Source organism: Mustela putorius, unplaced genomic scaffold (genome assembly GCF_011764305.1).
Source record: "Mustela putorius furo isolate JIRA1106 unplaced genomic scaffold, ASM1176430v1.1 tig00000228_pilon_pilon_pilon, whole genome shotgun sequence".
Lineage (NCBI taxonomy): Eukaryota > Metazoa > Chordata > Mammalia > Carnivora > Mustelidae > Mustela > Mustela putorius.
This window is the reverse complement of record NW_025421322.1, coordinates 10,920,686-10,947,326: the sequence shown is the minus strand read 5'-3', so window position 1 is coordinate 10,947,326 and position 26,641 is coordinate 10,920,686. Positions and strand designations below refer to the sequence as shown.

The following is a 26,641-nucleotide window of genomic DNA, read 5'->3' as shown; positions in this document are numbered from 1 at the left end:
TAATGAACTTCTGACAATAATATCACCATTTCCATGTAGTATATAGTAATTTTGCCTAACTTAGTCTTCTTGATTATTAGTCTCCTTTGATGGATGAGGGAAATGAATCTTCGAGAGTAGTTTGCCAAATGTGACATCATGGGCAGAGGAGAATCTGGACTCTACCAGCGTCCTCTCTCTCCTGACTTCAGTAAGGATTAGTGGTTTAAGTTAACTCAGTGTTTGATTCCATTTGGTGGGACAATTTTTTTTTTTTTTTCTAGAAGAAGGCATTTAGTGCTCTATAATAGGGAAGGAGGGAGAAAAAGCACCAGCCACCATTCCATACATTGCTACCTGGGCCACCTACCACAGAGGTTCAGTTTCACCTGTTTTTTATTTTGGGCTTCTGTGCAAAATCTCAATTAAGTGTTCCATGACTTAAAACAACAACAACAACAACAACAAAAACTATGAGGGTACAATGGTAAATCTAGGAATAAAAAGAAGAGGGTAACTCATTGTAAGGGGGGAACTTTTGGTTCCTTGGATCTTACGATATGTAGCTTTCCTACTCTACTTGCTGATATCTTAGAATCATACTTAAGCTTAAATTCAGTTGGCATACACATGGGCATGTGTACACACCCACATTCTCATACACCATACATCTAGCATCTAAAGTATATGAAAACCTATCCTGGGGGAGAGGAGCAGAGCTAACATAAATACTCTATAATTTACCTACAGTATTCCCAATGACCTGAAAGAACCCCCAAATTATTGTCAGTTTCACTAAAATATAACTTGGCTATAACAACAGAAGTTAGTTAAAAATATTAAGTGACCCTCCTTTTAGACACTTAATGATTCTATGATATAATAGAACAATTTTTAAGGATTTGAAGTTAACATTCACACTTTCACAATCTTTTTCACTCCATCATCCAGTCCTGCCATGTGGCTCCAGGTTTTGGCAAAGGGAACATTACAAATAAGTTTTGATCATTCCATGAATTTTAATTCATAATTCAATAACCATAACCATCATTTTGAACTATGCTAGCTCAAAACATTTTGAGATACAAATGATGCACAGGTTCTTTGCAGACCTACTGCTCCTGTTAGGATGGAAGAAAGGATATACTACCTTAAGTCATAATCTTGAATAAATTTGCTTTTAATACTTACATAAAAAAGTGGGTTAGAGGATCCCGTTCACTAGTTCAGTAGCTGACTCTGGGTTGGTTTCATCAGGATAGCATTATTTAAACTTATACCTCTGCAAAATGATGGATTTTGCATGTGGTGGAGCTTCAGAGTTGTTCTTAAATAAATGAAATCTAAAATACTAAATTCACAAATGTCAGCTATCTACTCAGTTAAACGTCAAGGTTTGGGCCTAAGAAAAAATAGTAGCCTGAGCAGGTAAGAAGCTTTTCAGAGGATAAAAGCTCATGTGGCAGCTGGTCAGGACCATCATTAGATTTTAGTTTTATTGGCAATAGAGCATGGTGAGAGGGAGAGATCATTGAGTAGAAGGGAGTAAGACTTATTAGGCTTTCCTAATTTAGGTGTTCCTTCCTGGTTTTATTCTTTCCCCTTTATGATCACGGCTCCTCCCACAAGTAGTAATGTTCTATTCTGGGAACTTTAGACTGATAAACCTGCACTTTTCATAGATAGCAGTTTTTAAAATATCTCATTTAGCATGGCACTAGTAAGAAAAATGATTGTGCGAATTTTTCCTGGTATAATTTAGAAGCTAGTTAATACAGTAGTTCAAATGCATTTATAGTTTTCCAGGTATATTCTAAGCACTTTAGATGTAAAAACTCACTTGTTTACTATTTTCAGTAACTCTATCAGATAGGTGTTCCCATTATCCTCATTTTAGAAACATTACTTGCCCAAGTCACATAGTAGATATTGAACACAGGCTTTGTAATAATGGCATCAACTCCAGACTGTATCTCTTAGGGTACTAAATGATATAAATACATTAGTGATGACTAAAGTTGCACCACTTACAATTTCTTTAATCTGAACCTATATGAATGACACAGGAAAGAGCTTATAATCAGAAAATTATGTAAGATTGATTCATGTTCTGATTATAAACCACCCTGGTCCCTTCTACCTTGTAATCTCATTTTCTTCTTCTGCGTTGATATAAATCATTGGAATTCTCTGAATCCTGTAAAAAGAAATGCTTGGAAAATGCATTTTTATGTTCATCACTCTTCCAAGTAGATTGTGTTTTGTAGATATAAAATTTGGTGCTACCTTTGGATATGTTTAGCAAAAGCTTTGCTTGCTGTTATGCTTGGAGAAGTTCTTGAGAGGGTATGAAACTCAAGGCAAGCCTACAAAAAATAAAACAAGTTCAAATATGTAAGATATGGGCTATGGACCAATCAATAAAATTGGACTATTTAGGCAGTTAACAAAGAGTATTAGGAAGTATTCATCTTGTAGGCAGAGTAAAAGTTGCATGTATACAGAATTGGTATACATTCATTTTTCTAACCGACATCATTCCCTTCCCAGAAATGATGTCTGAAAATAACAGTGTTACCTTTTCAAGTGAAATGAAAGCAGTTTTCTAAGACTATTTAATTTTTCAAGCAGATCAAAAATAAGAATTAAATCATTTATGTATTTGTTTTTTACCTTTATATTACTAATGGCTGTGGTTATTTTCTTTCTGAATTCCCTTCAATGCATAGTAGTAGGAGATAGGATTTTTCCTTTTATCTCATAAGTTTCATCCAAAAATTCAAGCCATTAAATAAAAACTCTGCTTATTATAAAACATTAAAAAAATTTTTCTGAATTGTGAGTCCCCTAATTCTTGGGAAAGGACCATAACAAATGTGTTGAGCCTTTTTTTTTACTTAAGGTTATGGAAAAATAATTAACATCCTCCAGCCTAATCATTCCAACTTGTATGGCGCATAAAACCGTAAGAACTATGTGAATCAAATTTCCCCTTTTTGTTTGGGTTTAAATCTCTGTATTATGTTAAAAGGTATTTAATGCTTGAAAGCTTTGACCTTGCCTGGGATAGGAGCCAGTTCAATCTTTTCTTGGATAGAGTTAAGCTCAAGTCATATGATCAATAAATGCAACAGGCATAGTAAATGTAGCAGGGCCCTTGTCTCCAGGAAGGACACCGCCAGATAGCACAGACCACACAGTACTGGCGAATGAACTTTTCAAGTCCTTTCATGTCTCAGATCTTTTGAAACCAACCACCTATTTTCTTAAACTTCCTTCATCTGTTAAGCTTAGGCTTTTTAAAATTTTTCTTCTGACTAGAAATAACATGTTTTTTTTTTTTTTGGTTTTTGTTTTGTTTTGTTTTGTTTTTGGCTAACATGAATCCAACTTCTTAAATAGATATATGATAAAAAGAGGCATGCTCAAAGATTGATGTTGGTATTTTTATATTATTTATTATTATATCAATCATAAATATAGAAAATACATATATAAAATATGTTATATAAAATATATTAATAAATATTATTAAGCTAGTGATCTTAAGGGCAATTTATTGAACTACTACATTTTTTTAATTTTGTACATTCTGTATTATTCTTATTATAAATGATAAATTATATGCCATAGTAAATATAATAGTAAAATATGCTACAATGTATAAGATATTATATAGAGAGGATATAATGCATAATGTAATACTTACTATCTCGTATGTAAAATACATCTAAGAAATAAGAGTCATGATAAAGCCTATTATGTACCAAGCACTATTCTAAAAATTCTACATGCATTGACTCATTTAGTCCTTGCAAAGACCTAAGTGATAGAACAGAGTTGTGATTTGAACACTGATAATTTGGTACCCAGGTCCATGCCCCTAAACAATATGTCCTTCAGCTCTATTGTGACCATATTCCACAATGGCAGCTATTATTATTACTGCTATTAGTGAGTCACAATAGGAACTGTGGAGCATATGTCCGACTTCTTACCTTCACTGTACCCCCACTTCCAACACCATAATCCTCCGGGGGAACTTCTGCCTCCCCATGTAGCTCCAACTCTCTCTTACTTTTTTTTTTTTAAGATTTTATTTATTTATTTGAAAGAGATCACAAGTAATCAGAGAGGCAGGCAGAGAGAGAGAGGGGGAAGCAGCCTCCCTGGGCTTGATCCCAGGACCCTGAGATGATGACCTGAGCTGAAGACAGAGGTTTTAACCCACTGAGCCACCCAGGCGCCCCTCTCTCTCAGTTTTTATCTAAGAAATGTTCTTAGTATGTCTTAACATTCTCAAGTCACTGGATATGTTTGTTTAAAAGGAAATTGGCCTTTTTCTAAAATTTGTGAATGATTTTAAAACTTTAAGTGCATATAATTTGAATAATATAGATAATAGTAATAATAAAACTGTGAAGAATAGTTTCTTCTGCACATTAGATATTTATAAATGTAGTTATTCCTTTCCCTGAGGATGTAAGTGATCTCTATAGTTTTATAAACTCAGGTTAGCAAAGTTCCGGGTAATTAGTGTCCATTAAGAAAAATCTGGGGAAAGAATTCTGAATTAACCAGTCAAGACGGGGTAAAAATATAAGAATCAAGTGACACTTGTTACCTCTAGCAAAATGTTTCCTTGACATTTTCACTGACTCTTATTTAAGTATCACCAGTAAAGTTCCGCCTTGGTCTCTTATCTTGGATCACCACCTATGTCCTCTTTAAACTGTGCCATCTGGGTTTTGTTCTCATAGGAATCCTGCAGTCTGTCTCCTCAAGGTCACTAACGACTCCTTCATTTCAAAATTTAGTGTATATTTTCTTAATCTTTATTTGTGTTGACTTCTATGGAATATTTGATTAAGTGGATCATTTCCCCAAATCAAAGTCATCCTCAGCTTCAATTTTATTAATCAGGTTTTCCTATTTTATGTTTCCTTCTTGCATTTCTGCTTATTTATCAAATATTCATTTAGTACCAACTATAGGCTAGGCACGGTTCTAGGCACTGGGGACAGTGACAAACAAAATATAAGGCCCTGCCTACCTAAAGGTTATTGATGTATTTTACCTCCATCAGTTTACTAAAGTCCATTTTTGGATCCTCCTCCTTCCTGCACATACACATCTCTTACCACTTTTTTTTTAGTTCTTTAAATAATCCATTTTCATGTTATCAACTAACTGCTCTCAAACAGGTTACTCCTAATACAGTTTTTAATTCAGGATTCAAATCCTGGATCCAGGATTTGTTATTAATAATAACCATTGGTAAGATACTTAAACACTCTAAGAATTGTTTTTCTCATCTGAAAAATGGGGATAATAATCATACATACATCACTGTCATGAAACAAGTTAGAAAATACATATGAAGAGTTTAAATTATCTGGCACTTAACAGCAAGCATGCTGTTGTTAATGGTGATTCCTTTCTTATTCCTTTATTATCCACATTCTTATCCTTGGTCTATGCCTATTAGATCATCTCCAGTTGATTGATGAATCCCCCTTTTGGATGACTACACTACCTCAAATTCTGTGTGTCCAAAACTATGATCATTTTTTTTTCTCGTTTGTTAGATTTTTTTCCTTAAGTTTTTCATTTAGATTACTGTCTATATCATTCTTCAGGTCACTGGAGCTAAAAATTATGAACTCCTACATCTCCTTACGCCTACAGGAACAGTCACTATTGAAACTTTCAGGCATTTTGAGGCCAAGATCCTTATTTTGTTCATCATAGTATCCCTAATTGTAACAGAATCAGTGCCCAACAATGCTAATTGAGTAAAAAACAAATGAATGAATCAATTAGAATTGAGGAGGAAGAAATACTACAGATTGTGTTGAAGGCAGAGAAGGGGTACAAAATGTTTTAGGGATTAGTGAAGGGGGACCTTGGAACAAAGAGTGGAATTTCAATTTATAATCTTGGAGGTGAGTTAATTCCTAGGCACAATAAAGACACACTGGTGGGTGACTGTTGTCAAAGTAGAGGAAGAGCCCTCTAGAGAGCAGCTTGCCTAATTTATATGCTCACAAATAGGCATGGATCTCCTAGTTCCTTTCACTCTGAGGAAGTACATGGACAATTTGTTCTCTGAATGACAGTTGTTGCCACTGTTTTCATACCTGTTAGCCATTTGTGCTCCCAATTGAGGGCTTCAGGGAAAACACTTGAGATTTTTCCCTTAATCAGAGCTGAGCTCTGTGCCCGCACAGCCTGTCTGCTGCTGTTGCATCATATCTACACCTTTAGCCAGCCTTTGAAATGCTTTAGTCATCAACTCCCTAAGGAATGGTGTTCTCCATAGCTGGGACCTTGAATAGTCAAACTGCCATATCCATGCTATGTCAATTACAGTGATTACTCTCTAAAGATAATCCCATTACAGATATGTTTCTCTCCTTGGGTGGACTCTGGGGGAAATGAATCAATTTCTAAATAAATACTATTGTTTTAGAATAATTGAAATGAGCATAAGTCTTTGAAAGCATTAGATAACTTTCCACATGGGGAAGAAATGCTTGTTGCAGTCAAAGGAAATACAGTATGTCATATTCTCCTGTTATTATTCTTGATGAAAATTCAAGCAAATAATATGTTCTCCATATGCTGTGGACCAAATTTTGCCTCTAATCTAATAGTGAGCCATCAAGAATAATTATTGTAGTTTGTAAATGTGTAGGAGTTAATGTGCAATGAAATATGTAATAGCTAAATATATATGATTTTTTTAAAAATTATTTTTCCAAAACCTTTATTATTATTATACCACCATTTTAATTAATTAAAACTTAAGAATTCTGAGTTTTATGCTTTGGCAATACAATGGTCTATAGTTTTAGAAACCTAGATAGCATTTTGAAAAAAATGAACATACATAACTGCCTATTACCATTTAGACACAGATTTTTTAAAAATTTTTTATGATCTGACACTAAGGCAATTTTCAGCTAATTTAAATTTTTACAAGTAATTTAAGTTACATGATGGAATTAAACAGAAACAATTCTAATGTTAAAGCAAAATAACTGGTATCTAAATTAGCATTTTTCAACATGGTAATTTTTATTCAGTTTATCTATAGGCCTACCCATAGTCTGATATTTGTTTCTTTAAAACAGATATAATTTTCACTTGATTTTATTTTCCCTGTGTCTATCAGGTATTTTGCAATATGGATCTTAATGGAGGAGGTTGGACTGTAATACAACATCGTGAAGATGGAAGTCTAGATTTCCAAAGAGGTTGGAAAGAATATAAAATGGTAAAATGGAATAATTTACATAGTTTTTGATGTTTTATCATGAGGTTATCTTCACCAGACTATGTGATAAGCCCTTGTATTTTTAGGTGTTTTTCAGCTATTTTAAAAATAAAATGATACATTAGTCACATTATTTTTATTAAACACAAAACACTCATAAATCATTTTCAGTAAATGATTTCCATATGTGCATCAGAAAGAAAAATATATTACTGAAATTATTTGGTGAACTGTTATGTATTATCTGGATTTGTTCCTGGTTGAATTAGGGTGGGGGAAGCTAGAACTCAGACCCAGGCTGGGCACATGAAGCAGGACAAGGGTGGTGTGGATTATGGAGAGGTACTGACGTATCTCACGTAGCTGGCGAGTTGTTGCTGGGTGTTGACTAAGAGCTCCTCCATGTGGCTGGGTTGGGCTTCTCTCTGATGATTCAGGGACATCAGACGTCTTACGTGGTAGGTGACATCCCTCACGCACAAAAATGGAAGCCTCCATACCTTTTTAAGATTTATTAGACTGAGAATTGCTCTGTATCACTTCCACTGCGTTCTTTGGTTTAAGTTACAATGCCCAGTCCACATTCAAGATGAGAGGAGTATACAAGGGTATGAACTGTGAGGGATGGTTCCTTAGGGGGTCTCCAAAATAATACCAGACATCATGGTTACCATCATTATCATCATAGCTGAAGTTTCCAATGGTTATTATGAGCCAGCCCTAGCTGTAAATTCTTACTCATTTTTATATCAAGCCTATTAGCTGTCTCCATTTTAAGAGGAAAGTGAGCAAGATGGGAGATCAACTTTTCTAAGGTAATACATTAAATGGTTTAACTAATGCATAATACAATAATCATATCATCAATGCCTACAGTATTAACTATTAAAATCTGACAGAATGTCAAGATACAGTAATATAAAAGGCTTCCATTTATGGATTTATTCTCATATTTTACATCTAAATGTTCTGGATAATTATTGTCTTGACCAATTTTTGACAAATTTCCCCCTCAGAAGGTAAAGAAAAAGGTGAAGAGTCCTGTTGTACTAATCTAAGTTCAGTCTTGATATTCTTTTAGAAAATATGCAAAAACTGTAGTTAATCAGCATCCCAGTTTATACATTAGTAGGTTCGTAGTTGGCCAAATGACAGTTAAGAGGATTTTAATAAATGAAGGTGGGGGTCTCTTGTGGTGTCTCTGTGTCTACAATTTTTTTTTTTCAGATACCCAGTTGAACACTGTGAATGTAGGTTAATAAAGTTTGAAGTTATACAAAGTTGGATTCTGATGTCTCCAATAAACCATAAAATTTCAGGTAGAAAAAAAGGCTATAGCGAACAAGATTGAATTCTACAGAGATAAATGTAGTATTTCACCTAGACCAAAAATACACAAAATTAAGTAAGAATATAGGATAAAAGTGACAAATTAGCTTAAGTACCTGGTTTTGAAAGTCTGGATAGGGGCGCCTGGGTAGCTCAGTCATTAAGGGTCTGCCTTCGAGCTCAGGTCATTATCCCAGGTCTTGGAATCGAGCTCTACATTGGGCTCCCTGCTTGGTGGGAGGCCTTCTTCTCCTTCTCCCTCTCTCCCTGCTTGCATTCCCTCTCTTGCTCTCTCTCTCTCTCTCTCTCTCAATCTCTGCATAAAATAAATAAATAAATAAAATCTTAAAAAAAAAAAAAACAGGCAATTCTGGATAGATTTACTTGACTATAAGCTCATTTCATGTTGTTGGCTACTAACAACAAAGACCAGGCTACTCAGGCTATACTAATAGTTTATGGTCTCAAAAAATGCAGAACTCACTGGTGTCTGCCATAGTCTGGTTACATCAAAAATATGCCTTGGGGCGCCTAGGTAGGTCAGTGGGTTAAAGCCTCTGCCTTCGGCTCGGGTCATGATCCCCTGGGGTCCTGGGATCGAGCCCCGCATCGGGCTCTTTGCTTGGCCGGGAGCCTGCTTCCCTTCCTCTCTCTCTGCCTCTCTCTCTGCCTGTCTCTCTGCCTACTTGTGATCTCTGTCTGTCAAATAAATAAATGAAGTTTAAATATATATATATATATATATATATATATATATATGCTTTAAATTCTGATAGATTTCCAACAAATGAACTTATCTTATGAGGTACAAATAGGATGAATCAATGGTGCCCTAACTTGGAGAGAAAAAAAAGGAATTAAATATAAACCTGTCTGATGGCTCTCTAAAGTGACTGGATAGAGGTAGATGTACTAGAACCTGCTTCTCACAGTGCAGTCCAGAAACCAGCAGCACTAGCTTTGAGAGCTTTTGAGAAATACAACACCTCAAGGTACATCATAGACTTCCTGAATTAGAATTTGCATTTTAACACTGCTTTAAAGAGGGAAGCTCCATAATGCATGGAAGAACATTCAAGAGAGGCAAAATTGACTGCTATGGACAAAACTCTCTAAGGATTCTTTCTAATATGAATGGACTGTCTATTAAGTGATGAGGCCCTCTCTTCCGTGGAAAAACCCCAGTAGAAAGTAAATCACCAGGACTGTTACAGAGAATATTGGTTTTACTCTAAGGTCTCTTTTTGCTTATGTGATTCTAAGAGCATATGGGAAGAATTTAATCTAAGTTCTAAAAAAGGACCCTGCATCATGTCTATATCAGCAGTTTGAGTCTTCACTCTTCCATTTACCAATGGAGTGGTTTTTAGCAAATCATTTAACCTATACCATCACTTCCTCACTAGTTAAAAGGGGGCATTGATGAGAATACCTTACGTGCCTGCAGGGATGTTGTGAGGGTTAGATATAAATAAAGTACGTGGCACACTAAATTTTCAATAAACAGTAGTTATTACCCAAGATTAAGACATCAAAGACTCCAAAAGTTTTACTTAACTCTGCCAAAAATATTATTTTGCAAACTACCTTAACTCACGATTATTTTCAACATTAAAATGGAATGTGAAGAAGTCATATGAGAATCAGACTATAGATATCTGTTCAGGCAAACCTGAAATACATTATTATTAATACCAGTGATAATAGAAAAGTGAATATAAAGATATCGTTGTGGTGACTTTCCAAAATGCTGAGTTATTATCTGTAAGCATCTGCTGCCTTGGCACACCAGGCACATTAAGTAAGACAGGCTAACATATGAAGTGTGGCATAAGCATTTACCAGATATATGTATTTTAAGTCTTTTTTTTTCATCATTTGACTGAGGCTGAATTATTCATTATTTATCGTTTTGGGGGAGTTTACCCCTCTCCCTTTATTAAAAAATAGAAAGACTATCCTATTTCATTCAAACGAGAACATTTTATCAGCTGAGTTTCAATTCTACATGGTCAGAAAATTGAAATAAGTTCTAGAAGTCTGAAACATTTTGGCAAAAATGAGTCTGACTGCTTTTTTAACTAAGAGAATTCATCACATACCGCAACTTGGTTAACTTTCACCAGAACACATGGTAGAAAGTGTTTCCATTGTTGTCCTCCAGAGCTTTTTACCTAAAGACCAAATAACACGAGTCCAAAATGAATGTAGGTTCATTCTCATCAGTCACTCCCACTTCTGTTCCCTGCTTCAGACTGACTGCTTCGGTGCACATCCTTTGGGAAAACACGAACTTCTTAGCAGGCACCACTCCCTCCTCAGTCTTCACTTGTCTACTGGTGTGCACGAGGACATTTTGCCTCTTTCTTGAGCCCTGAGTCAGAAATAAAATTCACCCATCCTTCCTTTCTTCTCTCCTTCCCTTCATTCTGGTTGATAACTGTGGGCAGCCTCTTTCCTCATAAGGTTTCCAGAACAGTATGTTAAAATTATCAACACATGAATTACAAATACATATTGTAATTTATTATTTTTAAACCTCTCTCAACATGGAAGATTTGCAGTGTATTTGCTTCTTAACATTGGCTTTAAGCCTACAAAAGTCTTTTACCTGAGCTTTGTTTTCATTTAACCTTCCTTATGAGGGGATTCAGCAAAATCTGGTTTATGGATTTGTAAAGATGTTTGCAGAGAGAGAAGTCTGCAGTGGGCCTTTTTAATGAGGCACTTAGGGAACTATATTAACTCTTTTCAAGCCATAAGAATACCATTGAGTGGCCTCCAGCAACAACACTTATCAGCAGTACTTTTGCATATATGAAGCCAAATCCTGCTAGGAGTTCCAAATAATACCCTGTGGCCTAACTTTATAGAATGTAGTGACTAATGCCCTGGAGACAACCTGGCTTGGTACTGAAAACAGTTACCCCCATAAACAAAGTCTCCTATTGACACAAATATTTTGGTCTGAGCACCCTACCTTCTGGGAGTTCTTTGGTTCTGGAAAGAAGTTAAGGGCATATTTTCAACTGCTTTTTAACATCTTCACATTAAAAGAGAAAAATATATAAGGAATTTAAAATGTTGAAATAAATCATTCTTTTGATCTTTCTTGGGCTGAGTGTCTCAGCAGTTAGAGGAGATACATGATTAAGTTGTGTATTAAAGCACCTCCGAAAAGCCACAGATCAGTAACCCTGTTTCAGATCTGTTTTCTCTAATCGTTTATGTGAAAAAAGATGAAACCCATAGAATACATTAACAGGGTCTGGTTTCAATTGTGTTTCAGCTATAGAAAGTCAACACTTCCTATGAGTATTATCAGATCAAAAAAAAAAAAGTAACAAAGTATCATAGACAATTACTTTATTAACTTGGAAACATACAGCCAAAACTGAGTATTTCTGCAGGTCTTGGCAAAAACTAATGAGTATCGATCTTTCTTCTGTGTGCATTGTTTTATGAACAATATGCAGTTTTTAGGGCCAACTTTAAGTCAGCATTAGTCTGGGTTAAGTTTCAGTGTCTATTTTTTTTTTTTTTTGCCTTTTATTAAAGAGCTAAAGGAGAAGATTTACAGTCTATCTGAATTATGGTATCAAAATCTTGCATATGATTGTGATTGAAGTAACTAAATGTAATAGTTTTCATGGAAGGGTATGACCAGCATTGTTGGATTTTGTTTATAGAAAAGAAAGGTCCTGTTTTTATTGTGATTTTTTTATTGTTTTGATAGAGACATGATACTTTTTTTTAAGATTTTATTTATTTATTTGAGAGACAGAGATCACAAGTAGGCAGAGAGGCAGGCAGAGAGAGAGGAGGGAACAGGTTCCCTGCTGAGCAGAGAGCCCGATGCAGGATGCAGGGCTTGATCCCAGGACCCTGGGATCATGACCTGAGCAGAAGGCGGAGGCTTTAACCCACTGAGCCACCCAGGTGCCCCGATGTGATATTTTTTTCAACATCAGCCCTGAATTCTGTGTAAGCTTGTATTTTTATTTATTGTAGATATTACAGGCCTTTTGGAATAAAATATAGACCTATGGTAGGCTTTTGTGTGTGCAGTAATGCATGAAACTGTTTTTTTAGGGGATGTGACCATCTCTGCATTTCAGCCATCATTTTTTTTTTAAATAGTCCCATAATACATAATCAAAACTGTCTACTAATTTGGAGCTCCATATGAATATGAGGTTTTATACCTCTCTCCTGTGTACCACTCAGTTTGATCTAGTTAATATTTTCTTCCTTATTTGCACTCAGAATAGCTATTCTGCATCGTAATTATATGATTCTCCACCTGTGGTACACAGCACACTCACTCCTGGAACCCTTCAAATGTACATATCTCTAAGCACACCCCAGACATACAGAGTCAGAACCTCCGTGTGGGAACCAAGTCATCCATATCTGTAAAAAGCTCCACAGCTGTTTCTGATATGCAGTCCTGGTTGAAAGCAAATGTCAAAACTATCAATTTATTGGCTTGAGTGTAAGATTTCAAAAATTACTCCTTTTGTAGACCTAAAACTTATGAGATATAGAAAGAAAGAGATTAAAAGAAATAGGACGAAGGGAGAGTTGGAGGACACAGCTTCTCCCTGGCCTTAGGAAGCAGAAGCAAGAATAAAAAGTAGTCTACATGTTGGTTTATGGCACAGTTTAGCCCCACCATCAACCAGCTGGTTTTAATTTCTTATTTAATAATTAACTTCTTGGGTTAAAATGACAGTGCTTATTTATGTAAAGCCACACTCAACTTGTCATAAGAATACATTAGTTCCTAACATCTGAAAGCCTTTTAAATAATTGTTTCAGTATCCCCTTATTAATTTTCAGGCTAAGACATGATCCTGGACTATTTCTGTTCCCTTTCTCATACAGAGTAGAAAGAAACCTGCTTCTCCTCAGATAGCTCACATGGTGGGAGAGACGCAAGTAAACAGAAAATTGCTATGTCTTTGTGGTATAGCCTTTAACTGTAATAACAATGACAATATTGTTGTTCTCCTGTACCAGCATTGAGCTAAATACTTCAAGTATCTTATTTCTTTCTCACAACACTATTTATGGAAATGACATTTTTAATCCCTGTTTTGCAGACAAGGAAACTGAGGCTAAGAAGTAATATCGGAGGTTCCACAGCAAACATGGGGCAGAGTAAGGCTTCAAATTGGAGCAGAGATAGGGAGTAGAAATTATTTAATCAAAGCTAAGCCTTTGTTCCTCGGCATCGGATTGGTAGTGTGCCTGATAACTCTCCAGTAGGCAGTTTACTAATGTGGGAACCAGTTTCCCTTCTTTGACTTATTTTTCATGTCTATGATGAAACAGTTGGTTCTGCGTGGCTGCACTTAGCTTTTAGAAAGCTTCCTCTACCCTATCTCTCTAACAGCCATTTCGATTCATCGTAGCCACGCATTTTGTTCCCATAATAGAGCAAGTTTAGACAGTTTTTTTGGGAAGGTGCAGGAAATAGAATTTTTATTTCTAAAATCAAATTTTGTTGCTCTCTTTTCAGTTGTGTCTTCCTCTTTTTTCACTCAGGAAAAAGAAACTGCTTAGGAAGGGATGGTAATCTCCACGTAGGGGGAGGTAGAAGCCTGCATGCCACGCTGGGGATAGAGGCTCTCATAGGAATGACATTAGTGTTTGTACGTTTCTGACGCTCACTAGAGATCACTGCCCTTTTCCCTGGGGAAGCTGGACGGTTTTACCCATGCAGAGCTTTCAGCAGCACGGAAATAATGTGGCCTAAAACTTAACACTTCATCATCCCCAGCTTCCTTAGTCACATTTAGGAGACCTGCTGAATCCCATCTAACTGCACACAAGAGGGAATCTTCCAGTGGCTAGAGGGAAAGTTTTAACACGGCTGAGCTGAGAAGAAAATGCAGAGAAAATCCCAGCAGTCCTCTTTTTCTTCCCAGTGGCTGCTGCAACTGAGAATGTACTAATTTTTTGAATTTCAGTGCCCTGTAACTCTCTGTTTTGCTTATTCACTGGAGAAGATAAGCTTCACTCTTCTTTTTGGTATGTAGCACCGCTGTCACGAAAATGTGTAAGATTCTTAGCACATCCTAAATTGCTCTAATATTCGCTGCCACTGTGGAACTTTGGCAAAGTATGACTTGTGCATCTGTGCATCTTAGGAATAGAGAAGCAAGGGAACTCTGGAACACTGACTTCTATGGGCCCCATATCTTTGTTCTGAGCTACAAGTAGATGGAATTCAGGGGAGCATATAACCCAGTACAGTCTGGATGAGGGGTTTGAGTTAATTAAAAACTAAGTTAAATTGGGGAATAACTTTATTTTTTTAAGATTTTGTTTATTTGGCAGAGAGAGAGAAAGAGAGTACAAGCAGGGGGAGCAGCAGGCAGAGGGAGAAACAGACTCCCAGGTGAGCAGGGAGCCTGGTGTGATACTTGATCCCAGGACCTTGGGATCATGACCTGAACCAAAGGCATATGCTTACCTGACTGAGCCACCCAGGCATCCCAGGGGGAAAACTTTAAAAGTGTGCTTACATATACTAATGCATTTCATTTTAAGTATACAATTATATCTTCATTTGCCCATTTTTTAAAATGTAGGGCCAAAGCCTGGAATTCTGGGTCAGTGGTTCTTTCTTAGAAATTTCCCATAATTAAATGCATCAAACTCCTGCTTTCTGGTTTCTTTCTTTCTTGTTTTTTAACGGAGCAAGTAAGACACACAGAAGCAATGTAAGTTAAAATCCTCTTATGTTTTATTACTTTTCCAGTCTTTTAGAGTTGTTGAAACAAACATAATTCAAAACCATTTTTTAGTGATTTGCTTTTATTGAGCAGGCCTAATGTTTAAGTTTCATCAAAAACAAAACAGAACAAAACAAATGATTTGTCCCCACTAATATTGAACTTATTTACATAAAACTGTGAGACTTATCATTACAGTAACAGAACTGATGTAAACAGTTCGGGGACCCAACACAGTGGACATTTAATAACTCAGTTGGCAGAGACAGTAATATACAAATGTATTTAATGCATTTAGTTTACTCTGGGCATCAATATATTTTAAAGAAGGAGTGGAGAACACTGATTCATGTGTCAGGTTTGTTAAAGGGGAGAGCGGTTAAGAATTCTTCTGCTGTAGGGGTGCCTGGGTGCTCAGTCAGTTAAGTGTCTGACTTTGGTTTTGGCTCAGGTCTTGATCCCAGAGTCCTGCTGATCATGGGCTCCATGATGAGCATGGAATTTAGGCTGCTTGATGAGCATGGAATTTGCTTGAGATTCTCTCCATTGCCCTCTGCCCCTCCCCTTCTCTCTAAAATAAAATAAATAATTTTAAAAAGAATACTTCTACTGTAGTTATAATTATATAAAGTTGGTGTACTTTAAATTAAAAAAAAAAGAAACACTGTTTCCAAATTCTCTCATCTGTGTTGAGAAAGGGAGAAGTGCTATGGTTATCTTAGTACTACCCTCTTATTTCTTAGAATGGATAAAGTAAAACCTTTTTAAATGAATACCTCAGTTAACAGAATCAGTTTCTTTCTGAAATGTCTGAATATTTCCTGGGATGCTGGAGGTGTTCCTTCCAAATATTAATGCATACAGGGACAAACAGGGAGTTTGTTTGCAGGCAGTGGGACTGGTTCTTCAAATATCTTGATTCAGTGTGGAGCCAGGATTTTTTTTTTCCCCCACCCAGAGGTCCAGTGATTATGACTCTGTGGGCACTTTAAAACACCTCCCTGAGACTCAGCCAAATTACTTATAACAAGAACTGTGTTTTAAGGTTACTTCTCCGAATGCCACTATAAAGTGCTGTAGTATTTTCTTCCTCCCTTCTTCCTTCCCTCCCTCCCTTCTTTCCTTTCTTCCTTCACATGTCAGTGAAGCGTAGGGCGAACCCAGCATATGCCAGCGGTCCACTAGTCACAAATACGGCACACCTTCTCTTCTCAAGGAGCTCACGGTTTGGTCGATAAGACAAACATGTAGTTCAAGAATTATATTCAATTTCAGGCATTACCAAGGACTACTTTTGGGGATTCAGAAACTGAACACCCAAGTCTAGAATGCCAGCAGTTTCCTAGGTTCCTAGTTTTCCTACTACTAACATAACCATTAAGAATTGGCTTTTCTTTGGGGACCACTTCTTTCCCCCACAAAGAAACAGTTTTTGAACACTTCAGAACCATGATTGGGATTCCCCTGTGGAGACAAAAGCCATATTAAGAGGCAGGGGCCAAGCAGCCAGGGAGGTCCACTCACTAGCTCTTACGTGTCAACGTTCTGCCTCAAAACCCAAATTCATGCCAGTAAAGCATTTAAATGACTCTAGTCCTGGGTTTACAGGTTTGCTTATTAATAATTAAAAATGAAAATATTAAAGTTAGAAAAGTCAAGGGTCTAGTAATATATGTTTAAGTTATTATATAAGCATAATTTGACTCCTGAATAATAATAGCAACAAAACAAACAATAATAATATTTGCTAAATAACTTATCTGGTAATATCCTGATAATATTCATTGAGAACATTTAAGTGATGTTCAAAATATTCCATTAACTAGTGTTTTAGAAACATTTTCAAAAGCAAGCTGTGACTGAGAAGTGTTTAATGGTCAAACTTCTTAACCAGATTCATTTAATCTGAAATCATCTTACCTATACAAATTTGATTATCAGCCTTTTACTGTAATAAGAATTCACAGGGCCCAGTAGAGGGAAACATAGCAGAAAAGTATTGAGTCAGTAATTGGAAAAAAGTGCGTAAAATGTGAAAAATGGTCTTTACTGTTAAAGAAGATTGTGTTATTTTTTACAATGTAGTTAATACTGAACCTGATAAGAGGTAACAACCATATCTCTATCTCCTTTTGTAGGGCTTTGGAAATCCCTCTGGTGAATATTGGCTGGGAAACGAGTTTATTTTTGCCATAACCAGTCAGAGACAGTACACACTAAGAATTGAGTTAATGGACTGGGAAGGAAACCGAGCCTATTCACAATACGACAGATTCCACATAGGAAACGAAAAGCAGAACTACAGGTAAGTCCTCCTTCCATACAGGGCTCAACTCCCTTGGACTTCACCACCTACCAGTTACAGTGGAAAAGTGTGAAAGACAGAAATGATACAAATCATGCTTCAAGATGAAAATTAGGTTGTCTAGGCCTATGGTAGCGATACAGAAAACTCAGACTTCTTAAAAGCGTTAATTTCAGTTTTCACAGATGGGTTGTTTTGATGTTGGCTCAGCTTCTAGAGGATGAGGAATTGAGTCCAGCACAATATGATTGTTGTTGTAGCTCTTATTGTTGTTACTGTGATGAGATTGGTGCTGTGAATTTATATGTACAAAATTGTTGACAGAGAACTGACTCAAACTCAGTGGCTTGAAATAAGCTCCCCTTTCTATCAGAATTTCTACTGATACTTTATTTGCCTTTCTTAAATTATTATTTTTTCACATTATTTTGAAAGTGATGAAGGAGAGGTAAAATGTTATGTTTTTATATGGCTTACATAAAAGATAAGGTGGAGCGTAATTTAGAATTTTTTGGCAAATAATGTGAAGGCAAAAATAAATTCAAATAATAGCATGAACATGCATGATACATCATTGCAGATGTGCAAACAAACTATACACTTTGCTATTAACATCTATGATTTTTTTTTCAATGACAAGTTTGTACACTAGGAAAAAACAATTTAAAAATGGCTAAGCAAGTAATGTGGTACGGTAAATTCATCCTCCAAGCCCTTACTGTGTTACTTCTGTGTTCCGGGAACCCTACTAGGCACTGCTAATTTTGCAGTGGGTGATGAGATCTCTAGTCTCCCAGACCTCACAGTCCAGCTTTGTAACTAACTAGGTCACTAAATAACTGGCTAGCATTCTTTTTAGAACATGGAATATATTTCCATTACTTTTGTATCATTATCCATTAATGCAATACTTGGCCCATAGCAGGTCCTTAATAATTGTGTGTGACTGAGTTTCATAATCAGTAAATTAATGTTGCAGTTATTTCTAACTCTAATGATTGTAGCTGCTCTACATCAGCCTTGCAAACATGATTGTGTAGATTAAAGGGTAGGTACAGAGCTTCAAGTAAAATGCAGTGACAGCAGCCAAAGCTTCTGCTCCTTCTCCAATCTGTGTAGCCATCTTGTAGCTAACCTGTTTTTGATGCTTATATCTTTTTGAGACATACTATTCTTGTAGCTTTTGAATCTACAACTCTTTTCATCAACACATCTCATTTAATGGATTATGCATGGGATTGGATCCTTGGAGACATAAGAATCATTTTCTTAACAAACAGTGGTGATGTCACCACAACAGAGAGATGAGAAATGGATCTAAAGAGTTTTCATCATCTCATGGGAGGGTAATGAGGGTGTACTTAATGGCAACGCAAGAAACCAAAGAAGAGACATTTATAAAATGCAATGGAGTGTAAGAAGAAGTGTTTCCAAGGAGGTCAATATTTGGGTAGTTTTAGAACAAGAGAAACCACTGTAAAACATCAGGGGTACTCTTATGTAAATGTTTTGACCTGAAACTTGAAACTGTATGAAACTTGGCTAATGTCAGACAGCCTGACAATAGGACTAGCAAATAATTAGTCTAGTCTTTTTCTAGGCTTCTGAAGAATTTGCCCTGGTTCTTTTCCAAAATGTCTTTCAGTTCTTAGTAGGTAGATAGATGTGTGTGTCTGTGTGTGTATGTGCACACCTGCACACATGTGTTTGTGAGGCTTGGGTGGTATTAAGACAAAGAGTGCAAGGGCAGGTTTAGGAAGATGGTCAGAGTCCAAAGTAGGCTTCAGGGTGCATGGATGAATATCATTCTGGCATCTGTGTGAGGAAGGAGCACTTACTTCCTCTTAGAACGCCCCCCTACCCACACTGAACATTTCCTGTTCCTTCACTGTATGATTCTGAACTTCAATCATCTGACGCAGATGAGTCAGGGTGATAAATCCAGAAGGCACTTAATGCTTTTAATTCCAATCATCTGGGTTGTCAAGAAAAGAAAGCTGAGGTCCAGAAATAGGCAACATTTTTCCCAAGGAAGGAGAAGGACTTAAATCAGGAATGTTTGACTCCTACCTAGTTTGGTGTGGTTCTTCCTCTGTAATGCTGCTGTAATAAAGTTGGTGGCTCTGGCGCTCTGTCTTGCCAGGACCCAGCAGAAAATAGGTCTGTAATCATCACCTCTTCATGCAATTAAGTATAAGATTCATGTTGGCATCAAATGGGAAATTAGAACTCATTAAAACATAATGCCTGTTCGGGTGAGAACTTACTGAAAATAAGCACACTGTAAAACAGTCTTATTCAGTCTTTCAAAGAAAATGAAACAGAAGCTTAAAAAGGGAGTATACCCTTGTGACTTCCCTCCCCACCTGTATCATCACTCACTCAAGCCGGGAACACTAAGCATGGCCTGAGTTAGATGTCCAGCTTCGCCACTGATTTTCCCCCACTTATTTCTCTTCCTTCTGAATGAAAAAGGAATGTCTCATTGTGATAATTCATTAAAAGGATAAGTACTAGCATTTTTATAGTGTCTTATAATTTATGAAGTGGTTTTTAACATATTAGGCATTCAGTCTTCACAATGAATTTTTGAGGTAGTTATCACCAGACACATTTTGAATATAAAGAAACTGTGGTTTTGGTCATCTCACCTGCTCAGATTCAAGTAAATTTCAACTAAAAGCAGAGCTATGGAATTCATGTTAGGTTTTAGGTTTTGTTTTATATTTTTGAATTTTCTGTATTTTTTCCTCTTCCAAATTAAATTCAGATGGTTTTTTGAGTTTTTGTTGTTGTTGTTAAGTATTCTGTCTTAACAGAAATTTTATTTTGGAAACCCTTATTATAGCTGTGGTCATAATATATAAATCTAATTTTAAAAAATCTTTCTCATACTCTGGACACATATTGATAAAAGTAAGTGTTGTTGAATAGATAGATAAGCTTACAAATGTACATAGGATATACATATTTTCTTTTTATCCTCTAAGGAAACCCCAAATGATTTTCTCAGATAGAAAATAAAATCTATGGAACCCAGGAGAATACAAATAAGAAAAAAAAATAATGTGGGAGTGTCATGATAAACACATCATGTAAGATAACACGCAATTAATGTGAAATTATTAAATACTTCTTCTAGAGAGGTAGTATTTTTCAGGTCCTCATCATCTAACACCCAAACTATTGTATAGCTTTCCTGACTCCAATCTTGATGCTCTCAAATATATCATCCACACTGTTGTTGGGATGGTTTTTCTAAAAGATAATCTGATTTTGCTCTCCACTCTTACTCATCTATTTCAACAATGTTCAACTATCTATAGGTTGGAGTGCCTTGGTTGCTCAGTCAGTTAAACATCCAGTCTTGATTTTGGCTCAGGTGATGATCTCAGGTTGATGAAATTGAGCCCCATGTGGGTGTGGAGCTTGCTTAAGATTCTCTCTCTCTCCCTCTCCCTCTGGCCCTCCTCCCCAAATCACCCTTTCTTTAAAACAAAACAAAACAAAACAAATCAAAACACCATAGATTAAAGTCTGTCACTTAAAAGTCTTTATGATCTGACTCTACCTATGTGTTCAGCTATCACTAATAAACTTTTCCACAACCTCACCTAACCAAATACCCCCTCATTATTATGTTCTAGAAACTACTTGCAATTTCTCTAAACCTTTTGTATCTTTATTATATCTATACCCCACACAGAAACTCAACTTTGGATACAACTTCTAAATCTTTAAGACTGTCCTTTATTCCAAGAAGTTTTTCTCAGTACATATTATGGTATGAGTTGTGATGCGTGCTGTGTCTCCCTTCAGAACAACAGCCCTCCTTCTCTCACCTTCTGGAAATATTGCTGTTTTACAGCTTGTAACTGGGGTCCCCTGCCTGAGCACTGCTGTGGCTGAGGAAAGTCACATCACCCAAAGTCATTCTTCCTTCTTGCAGACACATTGTATCCAGTGACTAGTCAAAGATAGGAGTGTATAATGGACCCCTTGCCCCAATTTGGGACAATTCTGAAGGGCCATCCCAGCTCCAGAATTCCACATGAGATTAGCTGAGGTCTTTATTGTAACTGTGTGTGAACCCATCTCTCTCTGTTCGGTACTGCTTTCCTCATTCTGTCGTGGGGTTGATCCTGAGAGCCCTCCCCTATAAATCTCCATATACTGATTTCCCAGAGAAATGCATCACCCTCACTGTCAGGCCAGTTTGGATGTTTTGTGCTCCCCAGAGGTCCACAGCAGTCCGTGGATAATTATCCAGTATCCACATTCTATTACAAGTCATTAGTAAGTATTTATTAAATAACTGTGTGTGTCGCCCTTTTCTTCTACTACTAAGCTTCTCAAGTTTATGAACCATTTTTAATCAAAACTCAATATATATACCTAAGTTAGCCAAAATATTAAGTAACAGTTAATACCTAATATTCAGTGAGCACATGAATGCACCAGATACCTTGTTTTCATATGAGAAAACAGGCATGGTACAAGGCGACAGGTACTAATATGAGTAGAAGTTATTTGAACTTTGATCTCATGACTGCCTATCATTTGACCATCCCTCAATAAAGGGAAATCCAGAATTTACTTCCTAGAATTAAGTATATTCAAAGCACATATTCTAACAGATAAAATTTGTTTCTTCTAATCCTGTCTTTAATAATTTGAATGTCCATGGGCATTATCGTATCTCTCGTTCTCAATTTTCTGTCCTATAAATAATTTGTAAAAGTTCCTTTTAGTTAAAAAATTATTTTCTAGAATAGAATTACCTTTATGTATATATTCCTTTTTATTTTATGCCCCTTTGTTTGTTTGATAAGTGATTAAATTTTGATCTCTCTAATAAATATTTTGGTAAGAGGAAGTATCACTCTCTTGGGAACATCAGTTTAGGGCTTACAGTGACCTATTACTTCTATGAAAACTTTTTGGTCCTGATACTCAGAGTTAAAATGTAGATACACAACCACAACCACCACCACAATAAATGCTTAAAAAAACAGATTAATTGTGAGTTTGGGGAGATGCTATGAAATACTGGAAAGTGCTTTGGAATAGGAATCTGAAGATGTGGAAGCTATTAAATAGTAAAATGTGTCTTCAAAATCCATAAAACCAAGTTGGTTGTATCAGTGTTCAGAAAAACAGAACCATGATCAGCATTATGAAAATAAGAGATTTGTTATATACAGACTACACCTTACATAACTGTGAGCTGAGTTGGGGAAGTAAAGGTCTGGAAGGTGAAGGTGGAAAATCAAAAAAAGTTCAGTAGCATAAATGCTTGAAACCCAACATGGCAGTAGCTTGCAGGGAAATCCAACCAGTTGTAGCTTGCAGGGAAATCCAAGAAACCAAGCATGTCCAGACATCAGAGGAGGACCACAATGTGGGGGACCTAAGGAAAGATGTTATTTCTGTGTAGCTATGTTATCCTTGAAGCATCTGGTGGGTCTGAAGTCACTGACAGCATGCAAAGGCAAACTGGATGCAGGGAGAAATAGGAGAAGCTGAGAACTGCCAGGCAATTTTGCCATGTCTACTGATAGTCTGAGTTGGGATACTGCTTCACTTCCACCTTCCGGATCTCACACAAAGTCCTCTTTTGAATTACTCTAACTTGGAACCATGCAAGGAAGGAAATTTGGGGGAACACAGTTCCCAGATTAAACAAGTTGACAGTAGCACAATCTAGCTATACCTTGGGTAAATCACCTATTACTTTTATAACTCAATTTCCTCATCTTTAAGAGAAAATAATGCCCTCTCTTCTATCATCCTCACCATTTAGTTACAAGGATCCAATCAGAAAATGTATGTAAATATACTTTGTATTGGACAAATTTAAATACCATGAACCTATGAAAAGTATTTATGTATTTTTAATTCAATTTTCATCACACCCAAGAAATTTTTTACTGGTTTCAATAAAACATTTTAATTATATTTCTATATTGAAATCTAAGCCCCATTGTCCCAGAAGGCTTTTACTGACTAGTATTTTGGTCAGCTTATTAATTTGGCTTCAGGACACAGTCCAGGTTCACTCATTATATCTGTGATCTCTTTAGTCACCTTTTATCTAAAATAGTCTACCACATAACTACCATAAATATTTTTAAACAATCCAGGTCAGTTTTCCTCAAAAATGTCCCTTCTCAAACTATCTTACTATTCTTTCCCGATGAGATTGACATTAAATCTTTTTGACAAGAATGCTGTATAAATGGTATTGTACTTGCCATTTTATCGCATCCAAAGGCACAAAGAATCACGTTGTCCCATTATTGGTTGGGCTAAATTTAATTCACTTAAGGTTTTGTTTTTGTTTTTGCAATGGAACATGTAATTTTATAAAGAAAATTCTTGCAAAATATCATAATGTATAAAACCCATACATCTTATCTATTTTGGTTGAAGTGGTTGTGGGGACCTACTACAATATCTCTTTGGACTTTTCATTGCTAACACCTAAGACATTTTTAGAGCATAGTTTAAAAAATGTTGTATTGTGATTATTATAGCTAAAAGAAAGATTGGATAAAATTTAGTTGCACTACTTAAAAGGAGAAAAAAGAAAAAATATATATAAAAAATTTTCAGCCTTATTAGAAAGGCATAGTTTATTGAATGAACATGTTTATTAAATAGGGATTTTTGCATGTTACTTTTTTCTTTTTTTCCCCTTTTGCATGTTAATTTTTTTCTTTTTTTTTTAAATTTTTTATTTTTTATAAACATATATTTTTATCACCAGGGGTACAGGTCTGTGAATCGCCAGGTTTACACACTTCACAGCACTCACCAAAGCACATACCCTCCCCAGTGTCCATAATCCCACCCCCTTCTACCAAAACCCCTCCCCCCACCAACCCTCAGTTTGTTTTGTGAGATTAAGAGTCACTTATGGTTTGTCTCCCTCCCAATTCCATCTTGCTTCATTTATTATTCTCCTACCCACTTAAGCCCCCATGTTGCATCACCACTTTCTCATATCAGGGAGATCATATGATAGTTGTCTTTCTCTGCTTGACTTATTTCGCTAAGCATGATACGCTCTAGTTCCATCCATGTTGTCGCAAATGGCAAGATTTCATTTCTTTTGATGGCTGCATAGTATTCCATTGTGTATATATACCACATCTTCTTGATCCATTCATCTGTTGGTGGACATCTAGGTTCTTTCCACAGTTTGGCTATTGTGGACATTGCTGCTATAAACATTCGGGTGCACGTGCCCCTTTGGATCACTACGTTTGTATCTTTAGGGTAAATACCCAATAGTGCAATTGCTGGGTCATAGGGAAGTTCTATTTTCAACATTTTGAGGAACCTCCATGCTGTTTTCCAGAGTGGCTGCACCAGCTTGCATTCCCACCAACAGTGTAGGAGGGTTCCCCTTTCTCCGCATCCTCACCAGGATCTGTCATTTCCTGACTTGTTGATTTTAGCCATTCTGACTGGTGTGAGGTGATATCTCATTGTGTTTTTGATTTGTATTTCCCTGATGCCGAGTGATATGGAGCACTTTTTCATGTGTCTGTTGGCCATCTGGATGTCTTCTTTGCAGAAATGTCTGTTCATGTCCTCTGCCCATTTCTTGATTGGATTATTTGTTCTTTGGGTGCTGAGTTTGCTAAGTTCTTTATAGATTCTGGACACTAGTCCTTTATCTGATATGTCCTTTGCAAATATCTTCTCCCATTCTGTCAGTTGTCTTTTGATTTTGTTAACTGTTTCCTTTGCTGTGCAAAAGCTTTTGATCTTGATGAAATCCCAATAGTTCATTTTGGCCCTTGCTTCCCTTGCCTTTGGCATTGTTCCTAGGAAGATGTTGCTGTGGCTGAGGTCGAAGAGGTTGCTGCCTGTGTTCTCCTCAAGGATTTTGATGGATTCCTTTCGCACATTGAGGTCCTTCATCCATTTTGAGTCTATTTTTGTGTGTGGTGTAAGGAAATGGTCCAATTTCATTTTTCTGCATGTGGCTGTCCATTTTTCCCAGCACCATTTATTGAAGAGGCTGTCTTTTTTCCATTGGACATTCTTTCCTGCTTTGTCGAAGATTAGTTGACTGTAGAGTTGAGGGTCTATTTCTGGGCTCTCTATTCTGTTCCATTGATCTATGTGTCTGTTTTTGTGCCAGTACCATGCTGTCTTGATGATGACAGCTTTGTAATAGAGCTTGAAGTCCAGAATTGTGATGCCACCAACGTTGGCTTTCTTTTTCAATATCCCTTTGACTATTCGAGGTCTTTTCTGGTTCCATATAAATTTTAGAATTATTTGTTCCATTTCTTTGAAAAAGATGGATGGTACTTTGATAGGAATTGCATTAAATGTGTAGATTGCTTTAGGTAGCATAGACATTTTCACAGTATTTATTCTTCCAATCCAGGAGCATGGAACATTTTTCCATTTCTTTGTGTCTTCCTCAATTTCTTTCATGAGTACTTTATAGTTTTCTGAGTATAGATTCTGTGCCTCTTTGGTTAGGTTTATTCCTAGGTATCTTATGGTTTTGGGTGCAATTGTAAATGGGATTGACTACTTAATTTCTCTTTTTTCGGTCTTGCTGTTGGTGTAGAGAAATGCAACTGATTTCTGTGCATTGATTTTATATCCTGACACTTTACTGAATTCCTGTACAAGTTCTAGCAATTTTGGAGTGGAGTCTTTTGGGTTTTCCATATCTAGTATCATATCATCTGCGAAGAGTAATAATTTGACTTCTTCTTTGCCTATTTGGATGCCTTTAATTTCCTTTTGTTGTCTGATTGCTGAGGCTAGGGCCTCTAGTACTATGTTGAATAGCAGTGGTGATAATGGACATCTCTGCTGTGTTCCTGACCTTAGCAGAAAAGCTTTCAGTTTTTCTCCATTGAGAATGATATTTGCGGTGGGTTTTTCATAGATGGCTTTGATGATATTGAAGTATGTGTCCTCTATCCCTACACGTTGAAGAGTTTTGATCAGGAAGGGATGCTGTACTTTGTC

General features: G+C 36.4%; 1 protein-coding gene across 3 annotated transcripts in view; it reads left to right on the top strand.

Annotated features, from left to right (window-relative positions):
• The window catches only part of ANGPT1 (angiopoietin 1), a 246,668-nt gene that overhangs the window by 189,100 nt on the left and 30,927 nt on the right, over nucleotides 1-26,641 (top strand). For all 3 annotated transcript variants that reach the window (XM_004771316.3, XM_004771315.3, XM_013045207.2), the window contains exons 6-7: nucleotides 7,157-7,258; nucleotides 17,469-17,635. In XM_004771316.3, coding sequence (XP_004771373.1) covers nucleotides 7,157-7,258; nucleotides 17,469-17,635 — 269 coding nt within the window. The remainder of the gene's footprint in view (nucleotides 1-7,156; nucleotides 7,259-17,468; nucleotides 17,636-26,641) is intronic.